Raw genomic sequence first — 16,540 nt, 5'->3', positions numbered from 1 at the left:
CCATGTCCCATGATTCTGTCTTACAGCTGAACTGCTCATTTTCAGTGTCCCGATTGTCTATGAGAAGTACAAGGTAAGCATTTATCTGTTCCAAATCAAATGTGCCAGTTGATGTATGAGTAGTTGTAGTTCATTTTTGAGACATTGAATGTTCAGAGCAGTCTTTTTATAACTATTTCTACAATCTAATTTTATGAGTCAAGTGCCTATAAGAAACTGGTGGCAGTAGTTTCCTCCAAGGAGAGAAACTGGATATTTAGGAGAGAGATGACTGGGAAAGAGAAACTTCCTTTTTATACTTGTGTGCCTTTTGAGTTTTTAATCATGTGGGTGTATTTTCTATGCAAAAGTAATAAGTTGAAAAAATGATTAGGCCAGGGGTGGTGGCTTGTGCCTGTAATCCCAGCACTTTGGGATGCTTAAGTGGGAGAATCCCTTGAGCCCAGGAGCTCAAGACCAGCCTGGGCAACCTGGCAAAACCTTGTCTCTAAAAAAAATAGCCAGATGCAGTGGCCTGCACCTGTAGTCTAAGACAGGAGAATCTACTTGAGCCCGGGTGGCAGAGGTTGCAGTGAGCCGAGATCATGCCGTTGCACTCCAGCCTGGGTGATGGGAGTGAAACCCTGTCTCAAAAAGGCCAGGAGCAGTGGCTCATGCCTATAATCCTAACACTTTGGGGGGCCAAGGCAGGCAGATCACTTGAGGTCAGGAGTTCGAGACCAGCCTGGCCAACATGGTAAAACTTCATCTCTACTAAAAATATAAAAATTAGCCCAGTGTGGGGCCGGGCACGGTGGCTCACACCTGTAATCCCAGCACTTTGGGAGGCCGAGGCGGGCGGATCACGAGGTCAGGAGATTGAGACCATCCTGGCTAACACAGTGAAACCCCATCTCTACTAAAAATACAAAAAATTAGCCGGGTGGTCCCAGCTGCTTGGTGGGCGCCTGTGGTCCCATCTGCTTAGGAGGCTGAGGCAGGAGAATTGCTTAAACCTGGGAGGCAGAGGTTGCAGTGAACCGAGATTGCGCCACTGCACTCCAACCTGGGTGACAGAGCAAGACTCCATCTCAAAAAAAAAAAAACGCTTAGATGGGAGATTGAGACCACGGTAAAACCCCGTCTCTACTAAAAATACAAAAAATTAGCCAGGCGTGGTGGCAGGCGCCTGTAGTCCCAGCTACTCAGAGAGGCTGAGGCAGGAGAATGGTGTGAACCTGGGAGGTGGAGCTTGCAGTGAGCCGAGATCGCGCCACCGCATTCCAGCCTGGGCAACAGAGGGAGAGTCCGTCTCAAAAAAAAAAATGCTTAGATGAATAAAAGCCGGGTGTCCAAAAGGAAACTTTAAACTCTAGGTTATTCAGGTAATCCATCAGTGTGAAGAGGTGTTTGCATTGTTGGATGATGTGTACCAAGTATACTAAATGCTATGAGATTATTCTTTATGGATTAAGTCATCCATCAAGAGACTTTTTGGCTTTTTGGTATTAAGTGAATTAGTGTTACACAAGAGCCATAACATATTTATGATGACAGAAAATAGATTAGACACACAGTTTCTAGTAATTGGAAACTGTTATATACTCCAGTGTCTCTAAAGAAAATACTTACCAAGTAAGACTTAACCTCTGCAAAAGATGAGTGATTTTTTAACAAAATGTCGGGTGTTTATGGTGTAATTTGGATTCTAAAACCAGAGGTTTTAAAAATACTTTTAAGGCTGGGTGTGGTGGCTCATGTCTGTAATCCCAGCACTTTGGGAGGCCGAGGCAGGTGGATTGCCTGAGGTTGGGAGTTCAAGACCAGCCTGACCAACATGAAGAAACCCTGTCTCTACTAAAAATACAAAATTAGCCAGGCATGGTGGCGCATGCCTGTAATCCCAGCTACTTGGGAGGCTGAGGCAGGAGAATTGCTTAAACCCAGGAGGTGGAGGTTTCGGTGAGCCGAGATCACACCATTGCACTCCAGCCTGGACAACAAGAACAAAACTCCGTCTCAAAAAAAAAAAAAAAAAAAAAAAAAGGCTGAGCACAGTGGCTCATGCCTGTAATCCCAGCACTTTGGGAGGCCGAGGTGGGTGGATCACGAGGTCAGGAGATCAAGACCCATCCTGGCTAACACAGTGAAACCCCGTCTCTACTAAAAATATAAAAAATTAGCCGGGTGTGGTGGCGGGCACCCGTAGTCCCAGCTACTCGGGAGGCTGAGGCAGGAGAATGGCGTGAACCCGGGAGGTGGAGCTTGCAGTGAGCCAAGATAGCGCCACTGCACTCCAGCCTGGGTGAGAGCGAGGCTCCGTCTCACAAACAAAAAACTTTTAAAAACTGGGTATTTGCATTTTCTAGACTGGTCAGTAGTGTTTAAAAAATGGTTAAACTAGACAAAAGAGCAGTGCCTTCAGGAAAATTGGTGATCTGTATGTTACCACAACTGAATTTATTTTCCTTCCTTAAAGACCCAGATTGATCACTATGTTGGCATCGCCCGAGATCAGACGAAGTCAATTGTTGAAAAGTAAGTACATTTAGAGACCACATCATCATGAGGTATGCTTCCTTCCCCCCAATTATCTTTAGTCCCTTGTACAAAATGCTGATGCCAAAGAAAGTAATTTTCATTTTGATAAAATCCTTAGTTGATAGTTTCATTTTACTAGAAATTATTATAGCTGCTTCTGTAAAAAGGAAAAAAAATCCTTTATATCTTTTTTGGCCCTGCCTTCTGGACCTTTGTATCTTAGATTAAAAATTATCAACAGGCCAGGCATTTTGACTCACACCTGTAATGCCAGTGCCTTGGGAGGCCGAGACAGGAGGATTGCTTGAGCCCAGGAGTTCAAGACCAGCCTGGGCAACATAGCTAGGCCTTGTCTCTACCAAGAATAAAAAATTAGCTGTGCATGGTAACACGTGCCTTTAGTCTCAGCTACTGGAGAGGCTGAGACAAGAGGATCAATGGAAAAAAAAAGATCAGTGGAATTTTTTGGAGACAGGGTCTTGCTCTGTCACCCAGGCTGAAGTGCAGCCTCGACCTCCTGGGCTCAGGTGATCCTCCCACCTCAGCTTCTCCAGTAACAAGGACCATAGACTACTCTGCCTTTTTGAACTGGCTTTTAAATGTTCTTGGTTGCAGGCTGGGCACGGTGGATCACGAGGTCAGGAGTTCAAGACCAGCCTGGCCAACATAGTGAAACCCCATCTCTACTAAAAATACAAAAATTAGCCAGGTGTGGTGGCATGCAACTTTAGTCCCAGCTACTCGGGAGGCTGAGGAGGGAGAATCGCTTGAACCTGGGAGGCGAGGTTGCAGTGAGCAGAGACCATGCCATTGCACTCCAGCCTGGGTGACAGTGAGACTCCGTCTCAAAAAAAAACAAAAAGTTATTGGTTGCTTCCCCACCTTCATTTATTTTCACATGTATCCCTCTCAGAAACAAAAGTTCTAGTAAATAAGTAACTTAAGGATCAAAGTTGTCCTTTCTAAGATTGCCAAATCTCTGTTCCTATTTTTTTAAACCAATTAATAATTAAATCAGGAAATAAAATATTGACAAACATCTTTATGACTCCCTATATCAAAGAGTTGTTTCTTCTTTTTACTTTTTTCCCCCATACCTAGAGGGCAATTTTTTTTTTCTTTTTTCTTTTTGCTTTTTAGAGGCAGGGTCTCACTCTGTCACCCAGGTTGAAGTGCAGTGGCACAAACTGAAAGCTCACTGCAGCCTTGACCTCCCTTGCCCCAAGTGATCCTCCCACCCCAACCTCCTGAGTAGCTGACACTACAGGCATGTGCCATGCCCTGGCAAATTTTTTATTTTTTATAGAGATGGGGGTCTCACTATGTTGCCCAGGCCAGGCTTAAACTTCTGGCCTCAAGTGATCCTCCCACCTTGGCCTCACAAAGTGCTGAGATTACAGGCATGAGCCCTGCTTTTATTTTGAATTATTCATAGCAAATACTGTGAACCCAACGCTTTGAATTTGTCAACATTTTTCTTTTTTTTTTTTTTTTTTTTGAGATGGAGTCTCGCTGTCACCCAGGCTGGAGTGCAGTGGTGCGATCTCTGCTCACTGCAGCCTCCACCTCCCGGGTTCAAGTGATTATCCTGGATTCACCTGCCTCAGCCTCCTGAGTAGATGGGATTACAGGTGCACACCAACGCGCCTGGCTAACTTTTGCATTTTTTAGTAGGGACAGGGTTTCACCATATTGGCCAGGCTGGTCTTCAACTCCTGACCTCATGATCTGCCTGCCTCGGACTCCCAAAGTGCTGGGATTACACGCGTGAGCCACCGCGCCCAGCCGGGAGAATGCGTTTCACATTGCTTATGCAAGTCCAGGACTGTCCTCTAGCATCACAGTTAAAATAAAAACCTAGAGCAAATGCTAATGTTTTCACTTTCTTTCTTTTTCCCCTCCTTTTCTCAATAGGATCCAAGCAAAACTCCCTGGAATCGCCAAAAAAAAGGCAGAATAAGTACATGGAAACCAGAAATGCAACAGTTACTAAAACACCATTTAATAGTTATAACGTCGTTACTTGTACTATGAAGGAACATACTCAGTGTCAGCTTGAGCCTGCATTCCAAGCTTTTTTTTTAAATTTGGTGTTTTCTCCCATCCTTTCCCTTTAACCCTCAGTATCAAGCACAAAAATTGATGGACTGATAAAAGAACTATCTTAGAACTCAGAAGAAGAAAGAAAGAATCAAATTCATAGGATAAGTCAATACCTTAATGGTGGTGGAGCCTTTACCTGTAGCTTGAAAGGGGAAAGATTGGAGGTAAAAGAGAAAATGAAAGAACACCTCTGGGTCCTTCTATCCAGTTTTCAGCACTAGTCTTACTCAGCTATCCATTATAGTTTTGCCCTTAAGTTAAGAAGTAATGATTAACTTATGAAAAAATTATTTGGGGACAGGAGTGTGGTACCTTCCTTGGTTTTTTTTTTGCAGCCCTCAAATCCTATCTTCCTGCCCCCCAGTGTGAGCAGCTGATACTCCTTTAATGATTTAACTTTCAACTTGATGAATAACTTACAGGTGATAGTGATAATTCCTGATTCCAAGAATGCCATCTGATAAAAAAGAATAGAAATGGAAAGTGGGACTGAGAGGGAGTCAGCAGGAATGCTGTGGTGGCCGCCACTCCCTCTGCCACTATCCCCGGGGAAGGAAAGGCTCCGCCATTTGGGAAAGTGGTTTCTATGTCATTGGACACCAGTTGTGAGCGTTAGTTTGAGAACTCGTTCCCGAATGTGCTTTCCTCCCTGTCCCCTGCCCACCTCACCGTAAGTTTAATAAATATGGTTGTACTTTTCTTATTATAAAATAAATGTCTGTAACTGCTGTACACTGCTGTAAACTCGTTAGAGAAAAAAATAACCTGCATGTGGGCTCCTCAGTTATTGAGTTATTGTGATCCTATCTCAGTCTGTGGGGGGAACATTCTCAAGAGGTGAAATACAAAAAGCCTTTTTTCTTGATCTTTTCCCAGTTGTTCTTTTCTCGATCTTTTCCCAAGATTCAAATCTCCAATTCCCATTTGGGGGCAAGGTTTTTTCTTCACCTTCAATATGAAAATTCAGCGAACTTGAAAGAAAAATCATCTGTGAGTTCCTTCAGGTTCTCACTCATAGTCATGATCCTTCAGAGGGAATATGCACTGGCGAGTTTAAAGTAAGGGCTATGATATTTGATGGTCCCAAAGTATGGCAGCTGCAAAAAGTAGTGGAAGGAAATTGTCTTTCTACGTGTTTTGGGAAAATTAGTTAGGAATTTGGATGGGTAAAAGGTACCCTTGCCTTACTCCATCTTATTTTCTTAGCCCCCTTTGAGTGTTTTAACTGGTTTCATGTCCTAGTAGGAAGTGCATTCTCCATCCTCATCCTCTGCCCTCCCAGGAAGTCAGTGATTGTCTTTTTGGGCTTCCCCTCCAAAGGACCTTCTGCAGTGGAAGCACCACATCCAGTTCTTTTCTTTTGTTGCTGCTGTGTTTAGATAATTGAAGAGATCTTTGTGCCACACAGGATTTTTTTTTTTTTTAAGAAAAACCTATAGATGAAAAATTACTAATGAAACTGTGTGTACGTGTCTGTGCGTGCAGCATAAAAATACAGTCGCACCTAAGGAGCTTGAGTCTTGGTTCCTGTAAAATTGCAAATTGATGTGGTATTAATAAAAAAAACACACAATGACTGTGGCATCATTCTGCTAACTTTATTCTTTATACACAGTTTGGGTAGAGTAAGAACCAAACACTGCTTCCACTCCCCCTATCCTCACTCCACTTTGGGGACTTTAAAAAGTGACTAATAGTTGGTACTCGTAAGGATTCCCAAGACTGCAGAATTTAGTTGTAGACCATAACTGTGCATTTGATCTCTGAAAGAAAATAAGAGACCCTCTAAGAGGTGGTGACCTTAGAAGAATGAGGAGGGGTCAGGGGGTCTTTTACCCCAGTTCAGCCTCACACCAGCCTGGGAGATTTTCCTGCCTGCAACGTAAAGCAGCCTGTAAATTACATATAGCCACAATACACTTAAATTGAGTCACTCACCGTGGAAAATGGGAACTAAATACATCATCAGGTCTTCATTGAAAGAACTTGAGTGGTCACCAGTGATTAGCTCTTCTCCTAAACTAAGGCTGCTGTGACTCTTAAGCTGGCTTTTAAGAATGTATTCAACATACCTCTTAGAAAACTTAGGCTGAAATATTTTTTAAATGACTGATGCAAACAATTTCACAAATACGCATACAAATGTTTGAATAATGTCACTAAGTAACATGGTATATAAATATGTATTCAGAGTAACATTTACATATTGGCCATAATAGCAAGCATACCATTAACAAAAAGAAAAAAAAATCATGAAGAGACTTCACCTGTTCATGTCAGAATCCCAAGGCAAGGAGGCACACCTAGGCAAGAGGGCCAACTCAACTTGCAACCTCTAACCTGTGAGGCCATAACTTCCATCAAAGCAGGAATCACTGAAATCACTACCGCAGCCCTTCCCCTTCACTGGTGCCCAGCACTTCAGCTGCATCAAGATCAATGGAGGGCTCATGAAAACAGATTGCTAGGCCCCAACAAAGTTTCTGATTCAGTAACCCTGGGGTATGGCCCAAGAATTTTTATTTCTAGCAGATTCCTAAGGTGATGCTGCTGGTCTCAGGGACACACTTTGAGAACCACTGGTGTGTTTGGGGCTGTCTCAGTCAGTACAGATGTCCACTCTCCTGAGGCCTCTCCCTGCCTATGGGGGGGGGGGACCTCTCCTAACCCCTCTGCCCTGGCTTATCTGAACTTTGGCAGTGGGCTTGAGTGATTATAAATTGGTTGCCCCAATTTACCTACTGTTTTTGAGTGGGCAGAGTAAAAAAAGTGGTGTTAATACTCTGGATCCGAAAAAATGCATGAAGGAAAGTAAAAGAACGGCAGTGCACAGCCTGGTGCCCTCCATAATCTCCGTTCTCAAGCTTTTAATACTGTCTCAAAAACCGTAGAGGTTCAAACTTACTGAGAATTTACTTTTCAGTTAATTGACAACCCATTCAGGATCTTCCTGAATCCCTGGACACAGAGCACAACACAGAGCACAAAGCCCCCTGCCGAGGCGGCCTTGGGCCCTGCAGCAGCCGCCCCACCTCTGGAGTTCTGCTGGGGAGGGGAAGGGCGATTGGATGGCGCCTTCCAGCTGAGGCCCTGCAGAGCTCAGTGTGCTCATCCCAAGGCAGTGTGCAGGGCTTTGCCACCTTCAGGAGTCAACAGATCCACCGTGGTGGCCTGCATTGTCCAGCATGTCAATCCTTCGGCAGGCCTGACAAATTTTAATAACTGACCAGCGAATTGGGAAGCAGCGTGCTATCGTGCAAAGAACACTGAGTCGGGAGCTAGGATTTTCATTCTAGTTCTTGTACTGTCCCTACCTGGCTGTGTGATCATTTTGGTTCCTGGGCTCCAATTTAGCTATCTGTGAAGGTGAGGAGGGTGGTACTAGTGATCTCCAGGGCCCTTTCCAATTCTGACAATCCTGAATTATATAAAAATGCTATAAAATCCGTGGTATAAAATCCAACTCCCAAACAGGAAGAGTCAAGGGAACTGGGCCTGAGGCACTTGAACCTTGGGCTCTGGCCTGGGGGTCAGGGATGAGAAGAGGGGCCTCCTCTTTGCTCTCTGCCTTCCCACCCCGAGGCAGGGGCTGGACCCCGCTGCCAGGGCATCTCTTCCTCCAGACCCAACCCTCAAGTTCCACCCACTAGCCTCCCCGCCCCGACTTTAGGACCGCGGGAACTGTTCCTGCAGCAGCCTGGCTTTGTGAAGAGCAGACAGTAGGGCCCGGAGTCTCCCAGCGGGAGTAACATCAGCACAGCTTGTTGGGGTCCTCCCGTCCCCGCCTCTGCCCTCGCTCCTCCTTCCTTCAGGTCCTCCCTCCACCACCTCACAGCTTATCTCTGATACGCATAATAAATAAGACATTTGCACATAAGGGTGACTGGGTCAGCTCTGTCCCCGCCCCTCCCCCTTTCATATAAAAGCATTAAATACAGTTTCAAAATAAAATACAAAGAGCAAAAAAGGGCCTGATCTCGGGGCCACCTGTTCTCCACAGGAGAATGAATCTACACATCCCTCTCGGACCTGCCTGGGAGATCGCGGGGCCCCATCCCTGCCCCACAGGGCCTGGGGCTGCCACGGGGAAAAGAGGCTGAGGCCCGGCCCCAGGCCCTGCGGGTTGAGAACGGACACCGCATCCACCGCGGACAAAGAGGGATGGGGATGGGACGGGAATCGAAGGCTGACTGCCGGGACCGCCTGTGCCCCGGGCTCCCACGGACTTGGTGGCGCCTGACTCTGAGTTTAGGGGTAAGCAGGGGCCCTCGGGGCAAAAGGAGCAAAGGAAAAAAGTGCTAATCCCTTTACAAGATCTGCCCTGGAGGGCGTGGCAGCGGCCTGGGAGGAGGGTGGGGCCGCCGGGCGCACGGTTCTCACTGAGCCTGCCGGGGAGGTAAGCGCAGCTGGTCCAGCCCGGGCCCCGGGCGCATAGCCCCGCCCTCGGTCCAACGCGCCTTCCCACCCCGGGAAGGCTCCCGAGCCCCGCGGCCCAACCTCCCGCTGGAAGCCCCAGTCCGCAGCCGGGGCCTCCGAGAGGCCGAGAATCCCAATTAGGGAAGGGCAGCCAGCAGCCCCCAAGCCGGGAGCCGTGCCTGCCAGCGTGCAAGGCTGCAGGGAACTGGGCCCCCAGCCAGGGCCAGGGCCAAGGCCAGAGCCAGAGCCCGCACGGCCCCCCTTCAGCCCTAATACTGAGTGACGGCGCCCCCAGTCCCGGCCTGCGGAGGATCCCCTCGCGGGGTGCGGCCGGGAGCGCTCGGCGCTAACACGTGGAGGCCGCTTTGCATTCTCGGAAAACGTGGGCCCTGCGCGGGGAGGGCAGGGCTCCGGGCCGATGGGAGAGTGCGCTTCCCGCAGCGCACCGACTGGCTCAGGGACCCAAGTGGCACCGCGCGGACGCCGGTGGCCCCACCCGATCCCCCGTCTCCGCCCGGCCCGGCCAGCGGGGGGCGCGGCCGCGGGAAGCGCTAACACCGGACGCGAGGGTCTCCCAGCCGGAGGGCCGGGCGAGCACAGGGCGGGGCGGGGCGGGGCCGATACGACCCGACCCGACCCGGGGGCCCGCTAGGCCGCTACGCCCGACACACAGCGCCAGACTTGAGGTCCGCGCCGCCGTCACGCGGCGCCGGGGCAGGCGGCCCGAAGCCCTCGTGGCCGTAGCAGCGCAGCGCCGCCTCCTCGTAGGCCTCCAGGATGGTCTGGCGCTCCTCAGGCGTGAAGTCCATGGAGAAAGGGTGCACCTGCAGGATGTGGCGCTTGATGGTGCTCACCTTGAGCGTGGCCAGCGCGCCCCCGCACACCATACACACCAGGCCGCGCCGGCTGCCGTCGTAGTCCATCAGGTACTCGCCCCGCCAGCGCGGCTGGTAGTTCCGCCGCTGCTCCCGGCTGCGGGGCGGGGGCGGCGGCGGGGGAGGCGGTGGCGGCAAGGCGAGTCCCCTAGGCTCCTGGCCGTCCTCTTCGTCCTCCTCTTCTTCGGCGGGCCGCTCCAAAGGAGCTCCAGGGGACAGCGGAACGTCGCCTAGGGAGGGACAAAGGACCGCATTGGCGACGGCGGGGGACAGCGGGCTGGGCCCCGCGTCTCATCTCCGGTCACCCCATCTTTGCCCTTCTATCCCATCCTCCAGTCCCTTCTGCCCCAGCGGCTGCCCGGCTCTCCCTCTCCGCCTGCTCTGGCCCCACCGCTCACCCCACTCCTCCTCCTCCTCCTCTGGCTCCTCCTCCTCGTCCCCTCCCCTCTCCTCGGAGGCTGCGGCAGTGCCGGGGCCCTGGGGGGACTCGGGTTGGGGCAGCCCCAGGGCCAGCAGGTGGGCGGCCTTCTCGCTCCACTCCCGGGCGATGAGGGCCTGGACGGGCCCGCCGAGGCGCGTGGAGCCCGGGTGGCGCCGGCGGATGTGGCGCTCGATGGTGCTCATCTTGAGCGAGGCCAGCGCGCCCCCGCACACCCCGCACACCAGGCCGCGCCGGCCGCCGTCCAGCTCCATGAGATACTCCAGCCGCCAGCGCTCCTGGGGGTGGCGGCGGTGGGCGCGGCCCCGTGGCGACCGGCCCGGGACCCCAGCCCTCTCGCCCTCGCCCTCCTCCAGCTCCTCCTCCTCCTCTGCGGGCCCGGGCCTCTCAGGGACCCAGCCAGCCTCTTCCTTTACGTCTGGGGGGCTGAGATCCTGAGAGGAGGGGGCTCCAGCAGCGGAGGCCGAGTCCCGGCTCTTTCCGGTCAGGTCCTGGGGGGCGAGGTCATCGCCTGTTGGGGAAGGGGTGAGGGAGAGGGGCTCAGCCTGCTGGCTGGGTTGCCCTTGCCCACGCAGAGGGGTCCATCCTGGCTCCTCACCCCAGCCCCAAGCTAGAGGCCCCAGTCTGTCTCTGTCTGGGGGAAGGGGGAGTATATGTGTGTGGAGCGCCAGCTCCTGGCCTTCAGCCCTCAGCCCTAAGTCCCTGCCTCCCAGTTTTGGCCACAGACCCCACTTCAGAGCCCCAATATGAGGGGGTCTCAGCCTGGGATGCGCCTCGCACCTGGTGGGGACTGGGTGAGCTCTGATAGCGCCTCGGGCTGGCCCCCCCAGGCCTGCAGCAGGGCACTGCGCTGGGGGCCGCTGAGCCCCAGGGAGCCAGGGTGCACCTCCAGCACGTGGGCACGGATGTCGTCCAGGTGCAGGCTGGGCAGTGCCCGGCCACAGGCCATGCACACCAGCCGGTTCCCCCGCGGGTCATAGTCCATGAGACACTCGGCCCGGAACCAGTTCTGCAGGGACTCCTTCAGCCTCCTCTCCAGGCGCCGGGCCCCCAGCCCCCTGCTGCCCCCGGCCCTCCGGGAGGCTGAGAGGCGCAGACGCCGAGCCCGGGGTGCCACTGGGCCCCCTCGCCGCTGGCGCCGGCAGCCCCCACCAGCTGGGGCTTTGCCTGAAAGGGTTGGAGGGAAGGAACTGAGACGCTGGCCCCACGGGAGCACACCCACTACAGCCAGTTCTCCCACAAGCCTCTCACTCACTTGGGCCCCAGGCCTAACCTTTGCCCTTCTCTTCCTCTCTCCTGAAATCCTAACTCCCTAAACCTCCCTAAACCGTCCTCTGCTAGCACTTCAAGCACCACCCACACCTCCCCCAGACTGGAGTCTAGCCCTGTCCCTGGCCTTCACCGTCAGCCCACACCTCTCCAGCACCCTCCCCCTTCCCTCACCCACCCCAGCCAGGCCTCCCCACTCCAAGCCTTTCCACTGCCTGTCACCCGACCTCTCTCCTTGATACTTCAAAAACCACAGAATGTACAAGCTGCCGTGGACATCAGAGACCCTCTCACCCCACTGTCCTTCCCCCACCTTTGTATAATAAGGGCAATAAACAGACCCCACCCAGAGGAGGAGCAGTGCCTTGCTCAAGAACACCAGCTCCTTGGCAGAGCAGCTGGCCCACTGTGCCCCACTGGCCACCCAGGCCCCTGCCTGTACAGAAGCTGCATTTGCATTACCTGGGCCCTTGGGCGGGCAAGCTGGGACACCGGGCCCCTCCTCCTCCTCCTCTTCTTCCTCCTCCTCCTCCTCCTCAGCCCCCTGGACCCCCAGGCCCTCGGCCTCTCCGCAGGCCCCCAGCCCCAGGTGTGCATCCCAGCTGTTGCTGATGACTTCCTTCTCCCGGGGACTCCAATGCAAGGAGTAGGGGTGCTTTTGGCGGATGTGGCGCTTGATGGTGCTGAGCTTGAGGGTGGCCAGGGAGCTGCCGCACACCATGCACACCATGCCGTGCCGGGCAGGGTTGAAGTCCATCAGGTACTCCAGCCGCCAGTGGTCGTGGTAGTAGCGCCGGTGGTCACGGCCAGGGATGCGGCTCTTTCCAGGCCTGGAGGCCCGGGCCTCACAGTGGTCTGAATATTTCCTGCCTGAAGATGCTGGTCCCCTGGCCCTGGAGGAGGGCAGGGGGGCACTCCCCCAGGACCCCAAGGCACCCCCTTCCAGCTGAAGATCTTGCCCTGAAGAAGGGGAAAGGGAGACAGTTTTTCAATCTCTGATTTCCAGGGAAAGAGGCGAGGGCTTCAATGGTGAGCCCTGAGAAAGGGAGCTGGGGGAGGGGGTGTTAAGAGCAATAAAAGGGATGGTAGGAGAAGCGGGAGCCAAAACATTAGCCCTTTACAAAGGGCAAGGACCCTTTAAGAGGAGATCAAGAACAAAAGGACGCAGGGCACTGTGGAAATAGCTCTGACTTTTTAAAAAATAAGGTGAGGGCCAAGGAGCCAACCAGCTCTGTAAGGTGCCCTTTCTGGACAAGAGCCGTAGGGAGAAAGCCAGGAGAGCAGCAGGCCAGGGCGGTTCCAGCCGGAGCAGAGCAGGCAGTGGGGCCAGACAAACAAAGGGGGCATCTGTCTGCAGCCAGGGCTGCACACGGGACCCACCCGCCTGGGGCCCCCGCCAGGAGGGCCCCACCCACAGGTCTTCTCCCTTTTTCCAGTAATGCTTCAAATACAGCTTCCTGAGACTCCCATTTTGGGGATGGGCTAGACACTCTCAGTTCCCCAAATCTAGGCCCCCACATGGGAGGGATCCCCAAGACAAAGCTGCCAACATCTCCAGGGAAAGGAGTTTCTGAGACTGAAACTTCTCCAGATTCTGGAGGAGCCAATGACCCTGTAAAGGGATGGCAGCAGGGCCACCAGAGTGGCAACTAATGACACTGCGGCAGGGAGTGGCCACCATCCACTGAAGCCCATTAAGTCCTTCTGGGGCTTTATTTGCTGCTCTGGCAGGGAGCCGGCCACTGCCCAGCAGTCAAAAGGGCTGGGCACTGGAGAGGCCCCACTAACCCAATGGTGTTCCCTGTGCCAGACACCCACCCAGAGCAGTCCCCTACCCTCCCTACAGTTCCCACCCCTCTTGATTTAGAAAAATGGTCTCCTGGGCACACAGGCAGGTTCTGGTCATTCTCCCAGTGGAGAATCACAGGGTTGGGAAAACAAAAGACAGGATCAGAAAGGGCTCCTGTCGCCCTTGTGGAAGTTTTTTTGTTTGTTTTAGTTTTTATTTAAGTAGAGCCATAAAATCCACTGGCTTCGGAGTCATAGGCCTGGGTTCAAGTGCTGGCTTCACTGGTAACTTGCTCTGTGACCTTTGATAGGTCATGTCCGCCCTCTGGGCCTGAGCTTCTTTGTCTGCAAAGACACTGGCTAGCTGGCTGGTCTCTAAGCATCCTTCCAGCGCTGGATCCAGGCTAGTCTAAGGTGGATTGGCCCTTTAAGAGCCGAAAAAGGGGGAGGAGCCGAGGTTCTTTAAAAACAAAAGGAGATGGGGCGTTTCTGGGAGGGGAGAGACCGGGAGGGGAGCGTGGAGATTCGGGCTGCGTCTCCCTGGCCTGGAGGAAACCTTCAAGGGTCTTAAGGCGTGACCCTGCAGCCGGGAAATGAGTAAACAGTCTCCTTTAAGAGCGAACGAGGAGAACTGGTTGGTTCCGCTAGAGCTGACAAATTAGGGCAAAAAAAAATTCTGAAAAGAAGGGAAGGGAGAATGCACCGGCCGGAGGGGTGTCTGCCTTTGTGGGAGAACCCATCGTTTTAAAAACTGCCCGCGGTGGGAAAAGACGTGGGGGCCCCCGGGGCGCAAGCGATGCACTTTCCTAGGGAGAATGTGGGAGAAAAGAAAAAGGGTACATGTCTCTCACAAGGCCACGAGACGAGAGGAGCAGCCGATTTAAAACAGCAGAGTTCGGAGCTGAGCTCAGCTCCGCTGGGGAAAAGCCCCCGAAGGGGACCCAGGGTCTGGGCGGACTTTTAAGAGACAGCCCGATTAGGGAGACCAACCTGGGAGTCTGAAAAAGAAAGGGGCGGGGGCTGCAAGTCCACCAGCCTCGCTCCGTGGCGCCCTGCCCCGTGGGGCCCCTCGGGCCTGGCCCCCAAGGCGGGGCGCTGCGGGCGGCCGCGGGGCCCTTTAAGGGGGAGGCGAGCCGCCCGAGCCCCGCGGGCCGACCCCGGGAGCTGGGCGGGGGGCTCCCCCGCCAGCCCTGCAGCCGCGCTCCGCGCCCACCAGGTGGCGCCCCCGACCGCCCTGCCCGCGTCCCCCGCTTTGTTCGGCGGCGGAGAGGGGCCCCGAGCCGCAGCCCTCCCTTCCCCCACGCCGGGGCCCCCGCCTGGGCCGCCGGCCCCAGCTCTTACCGCCTTCGTCTTCCTCCGGCTCCGCGCTGCCGCTCGATCCGGCGGGCGGCAGCCGTCGGCTCCGTGCCGAGGCCACTGCTGGCCCGGGGCCGCCCTTGCCGCCGCTGCTCCGGCTCCGGTGGTCCCCGCCGGGCTCCATGCGCTGCGCTGCGGAGCGGGGCCCCGGGGCGGCGGGGCTCGGGGCCGCGGGGCCGGCGGCAGCCCGCGCGGAGCGCTCGCTGCGCGGGCCCCCTGGGCGCGGGGCGCATGCACGGGGCGGCCGGCCGCACGGACGGCAGGCTGCTCGCTCGGCGGCGCGGGCTGGACCGGGGTGGGGATTCCTGTCTGGGGCCCCTGGGGCTCCTTTAAGGGCTCCTGGGTAAATTTAAAGGGGCCGCGCGCTATTTCCTCCTGCCAGCTCGCGGGGGGCTGGGGGGAAAGGCGGGAGGCAACGAGCCCAGCCGAGGCTCAGCAGCCTGCGCCAGCTCCGGACGCTAGGGGCACGGACCTCGCCGCCCCCGCGGGCCAGCACCGCCGTCTCCGGGGCTCCGGTCCCGGCTCCCAAAGGGTCACTGAGGTGGCGAGGGGCGCCCGCGTCCGCTGCGACGCGCTTCCACCCGGGCTCCGCTCGCGGCCACCGCCCCCTCGGGGCATCTCAGCGCCGGGAGCGCCCGCTGGGGAGGCCGGGGTCCCTGCCCGGGGCTGCCTCCCGCCGCGCAAGCGGGTCGCGAGCTCGGTGCGGGCCCCGGAGCGGCCGCTACTGGCAGGGGCCCCAGATGGCTGCGGCCCCGCCGAGAGGGTGGAGCCGTGGGGGCGGCCGCGCCCCCTCCCGCGGGAGCCGCCCGGGAGCGCTGAGAGCTCGGGCTTCTCATGGGAGGGGCGGACAAGGGAGGCTCCCCCGAGCCAGCCAGGGGTGGGGGCGGCGGCCGCAGTGACTCGGGCTGGGGAGAGGGGCGCACAGCAGACCCGCAGAGAGCCGGCTGCGCCGGGGCCCGACGCTGCGGGGCGGAGGTGGCCCCAGGATGGAAGCCGGGAGGAGAGGGCGTGCGCGGCGGTGACTCAGGATCCTGCCCCCGCAGGCCTGGGGGTGCCTGACGAGGCCCTTGACGCAGCCCCAGACCCCCGGCCCGGCCCCAGGAAGCGAAGAATGCTGGCCCCGGGCGGGGTGTCGGGCACCTGGAGAGGCGCGTTACCACGGCTCGGAAGCTCTGGGCGGACCCTGGCTGCGGGTCCCGGGGCGCCCCCGGTCCCCCAGCTCCGGAGAAGCGGAGCGCAGGGAGCGGGAGAGGCAGCCAGGGCGCAGCAGCCTGGGGTCCTCCTGTGAGGACCGGCGGGAGGAGCAGGTGCTCGCTTTGCCTGAGGTTGGGCGCCCACAACAAAGGCGATTCCTGGAGATCCAAATTACAGGGTGCGGGAGGCCTGCGGGGTCTTCTTGTCTGGAGGCGGGTTTTGTTCCCTGCACTGGGGAGTTACCCAGCGGTCGCCGATGGCAGTTCGTCCGCTTGTCACCACCTACTGTGTGCCCGCATGCTTTCAGACGCTGGACACACAGCACTGAAGAAAATGGGCAAGACTGATACTGCCTGTGACTTTCCTTCTCAGAGGCACCCACAGCCTCTGAAGAGGAAACCGCTCCAGCCTTTCGGGAGCCATGGGAATTAAATTACTTGGAACACAGGAAACCTGTCCCCGAAGTGCTTGTGAGGAGGGGACAAGAATTAAGATTTCTTAAATGCCTCTGGGCTCTGTCGCCGCGGAGATGTCCCGTCTCTTCCTCAGCCCCCATGTTGACGTGCTTGAGACTCCACCT

The 16,540-nt window shown here is 55.5% G+C and overlaps 2 protein-coding genes across 5 annotated transcripts in view; one reads left to right on the top strand and one right to left on the bottom strand.

Annotated features, from left to right (window-relative positions):
- Positions 1-6,199, top strand: part of RTN3 (reticulon 3) — a 78,808-nt gene extending 72,609 nt beyond the window's left edge. For all 3 annotated transcript variants that reach the window (XM_054441266.2, XM_054441268.2, XM_054441265.2), the window contains 3 exons: positions 27-73; positions 2,459-2,517; positions 4,435-6,199. In XM_054441266.2, the coding sequence (XP_054297241.1) occupies positions 27-73; positions 2,459-2,517; positions 4,435-4,480 (152 nt within the window). In that variant the 3' untranslated portion in view covers positions 4,481-6,199. The remainder of the gene's footprint in view (positions 1-26; positions 74-2,458; positions 2,518-4,434) is intronic.
- Position 6,200: 1 nt separating this feature from the next.
- On the bottom strand, positions 6,201-15,484 carry ZFTA (zinc finger translocation associated). Of its 2 annotated transcripts, XM_054441269.2 has the most exons (5): positions 14,752-15,484; positions 12,085-12,582; positions 11,134-11,520; positions 10,313-10,864; positions 6,201-10,144 (listed from the first exon to the last, which is right to left on the bottom strand). In XM_054441269.2, the coding sequence occupies exons 1-5, from the start codon at positions 14,888-14,890 to the stop codon at positions 9,696-9,698; spliced, it is 2,025 nt and encodes a 674-aa protein (XP_054297244.2). In that variant the 5' UTR covers positions 14,891-15,484; the 3' UTR covers positions 6,201-9,695. The 2 variants fall into 2 exon arrangements, with proteins under 2 accessions (XP_054297244.2, XP_063527829.1); XM_063671759.1 differs by lacking the exon at positions 11,134-11,520.
- Between the last annotated feature and the right edge of the window lie 1,056 nt (positions 15,485-16,540).

The sequence above is a fragment of the Pongo pygmaeus genome, chromosome 9 (assembly GCF_028885625.2).
Source record: "Pongo pygmaeus isolate AG05252 chromosome 9, NHGRI_mPonPyg2-v2.0_pri, whole genome shotgun sequence".
NCBI lineage: Eukaryota > Metazoa > Chordata > Mammalia > Primates > Hominidae > Pongo > Pongo pygmaeus.
Note: the sequence above shows the minus strand (reverse complement) of the source record. Positions and strands in the feature narration are given on the sequence as shown.

Coding starts and splice junctions, on each gene's coding strand:
- ZFTA (XM_054441269.2), bottom strand. CDS start 14,890: ATGGAGCCCGGCGGGGACCACCGGAGCCGGAGCAGCGGCGGCAAGGGC. Junction 11,521..12,084: donor TTGCCCGCCCAAGGGCCCAG/GTAATGCAAATG, acceptor CAACCCTTTCAG/GCAAAGCCCCAGCTGGTGGG. Junction 10,865..11,133: donor GCTCACCCAGTCCCCACCAG/GTGCGAGGCGCA, acceptor CTTCCCCAACAG/GCGATGACCTCGCCCCCCAG.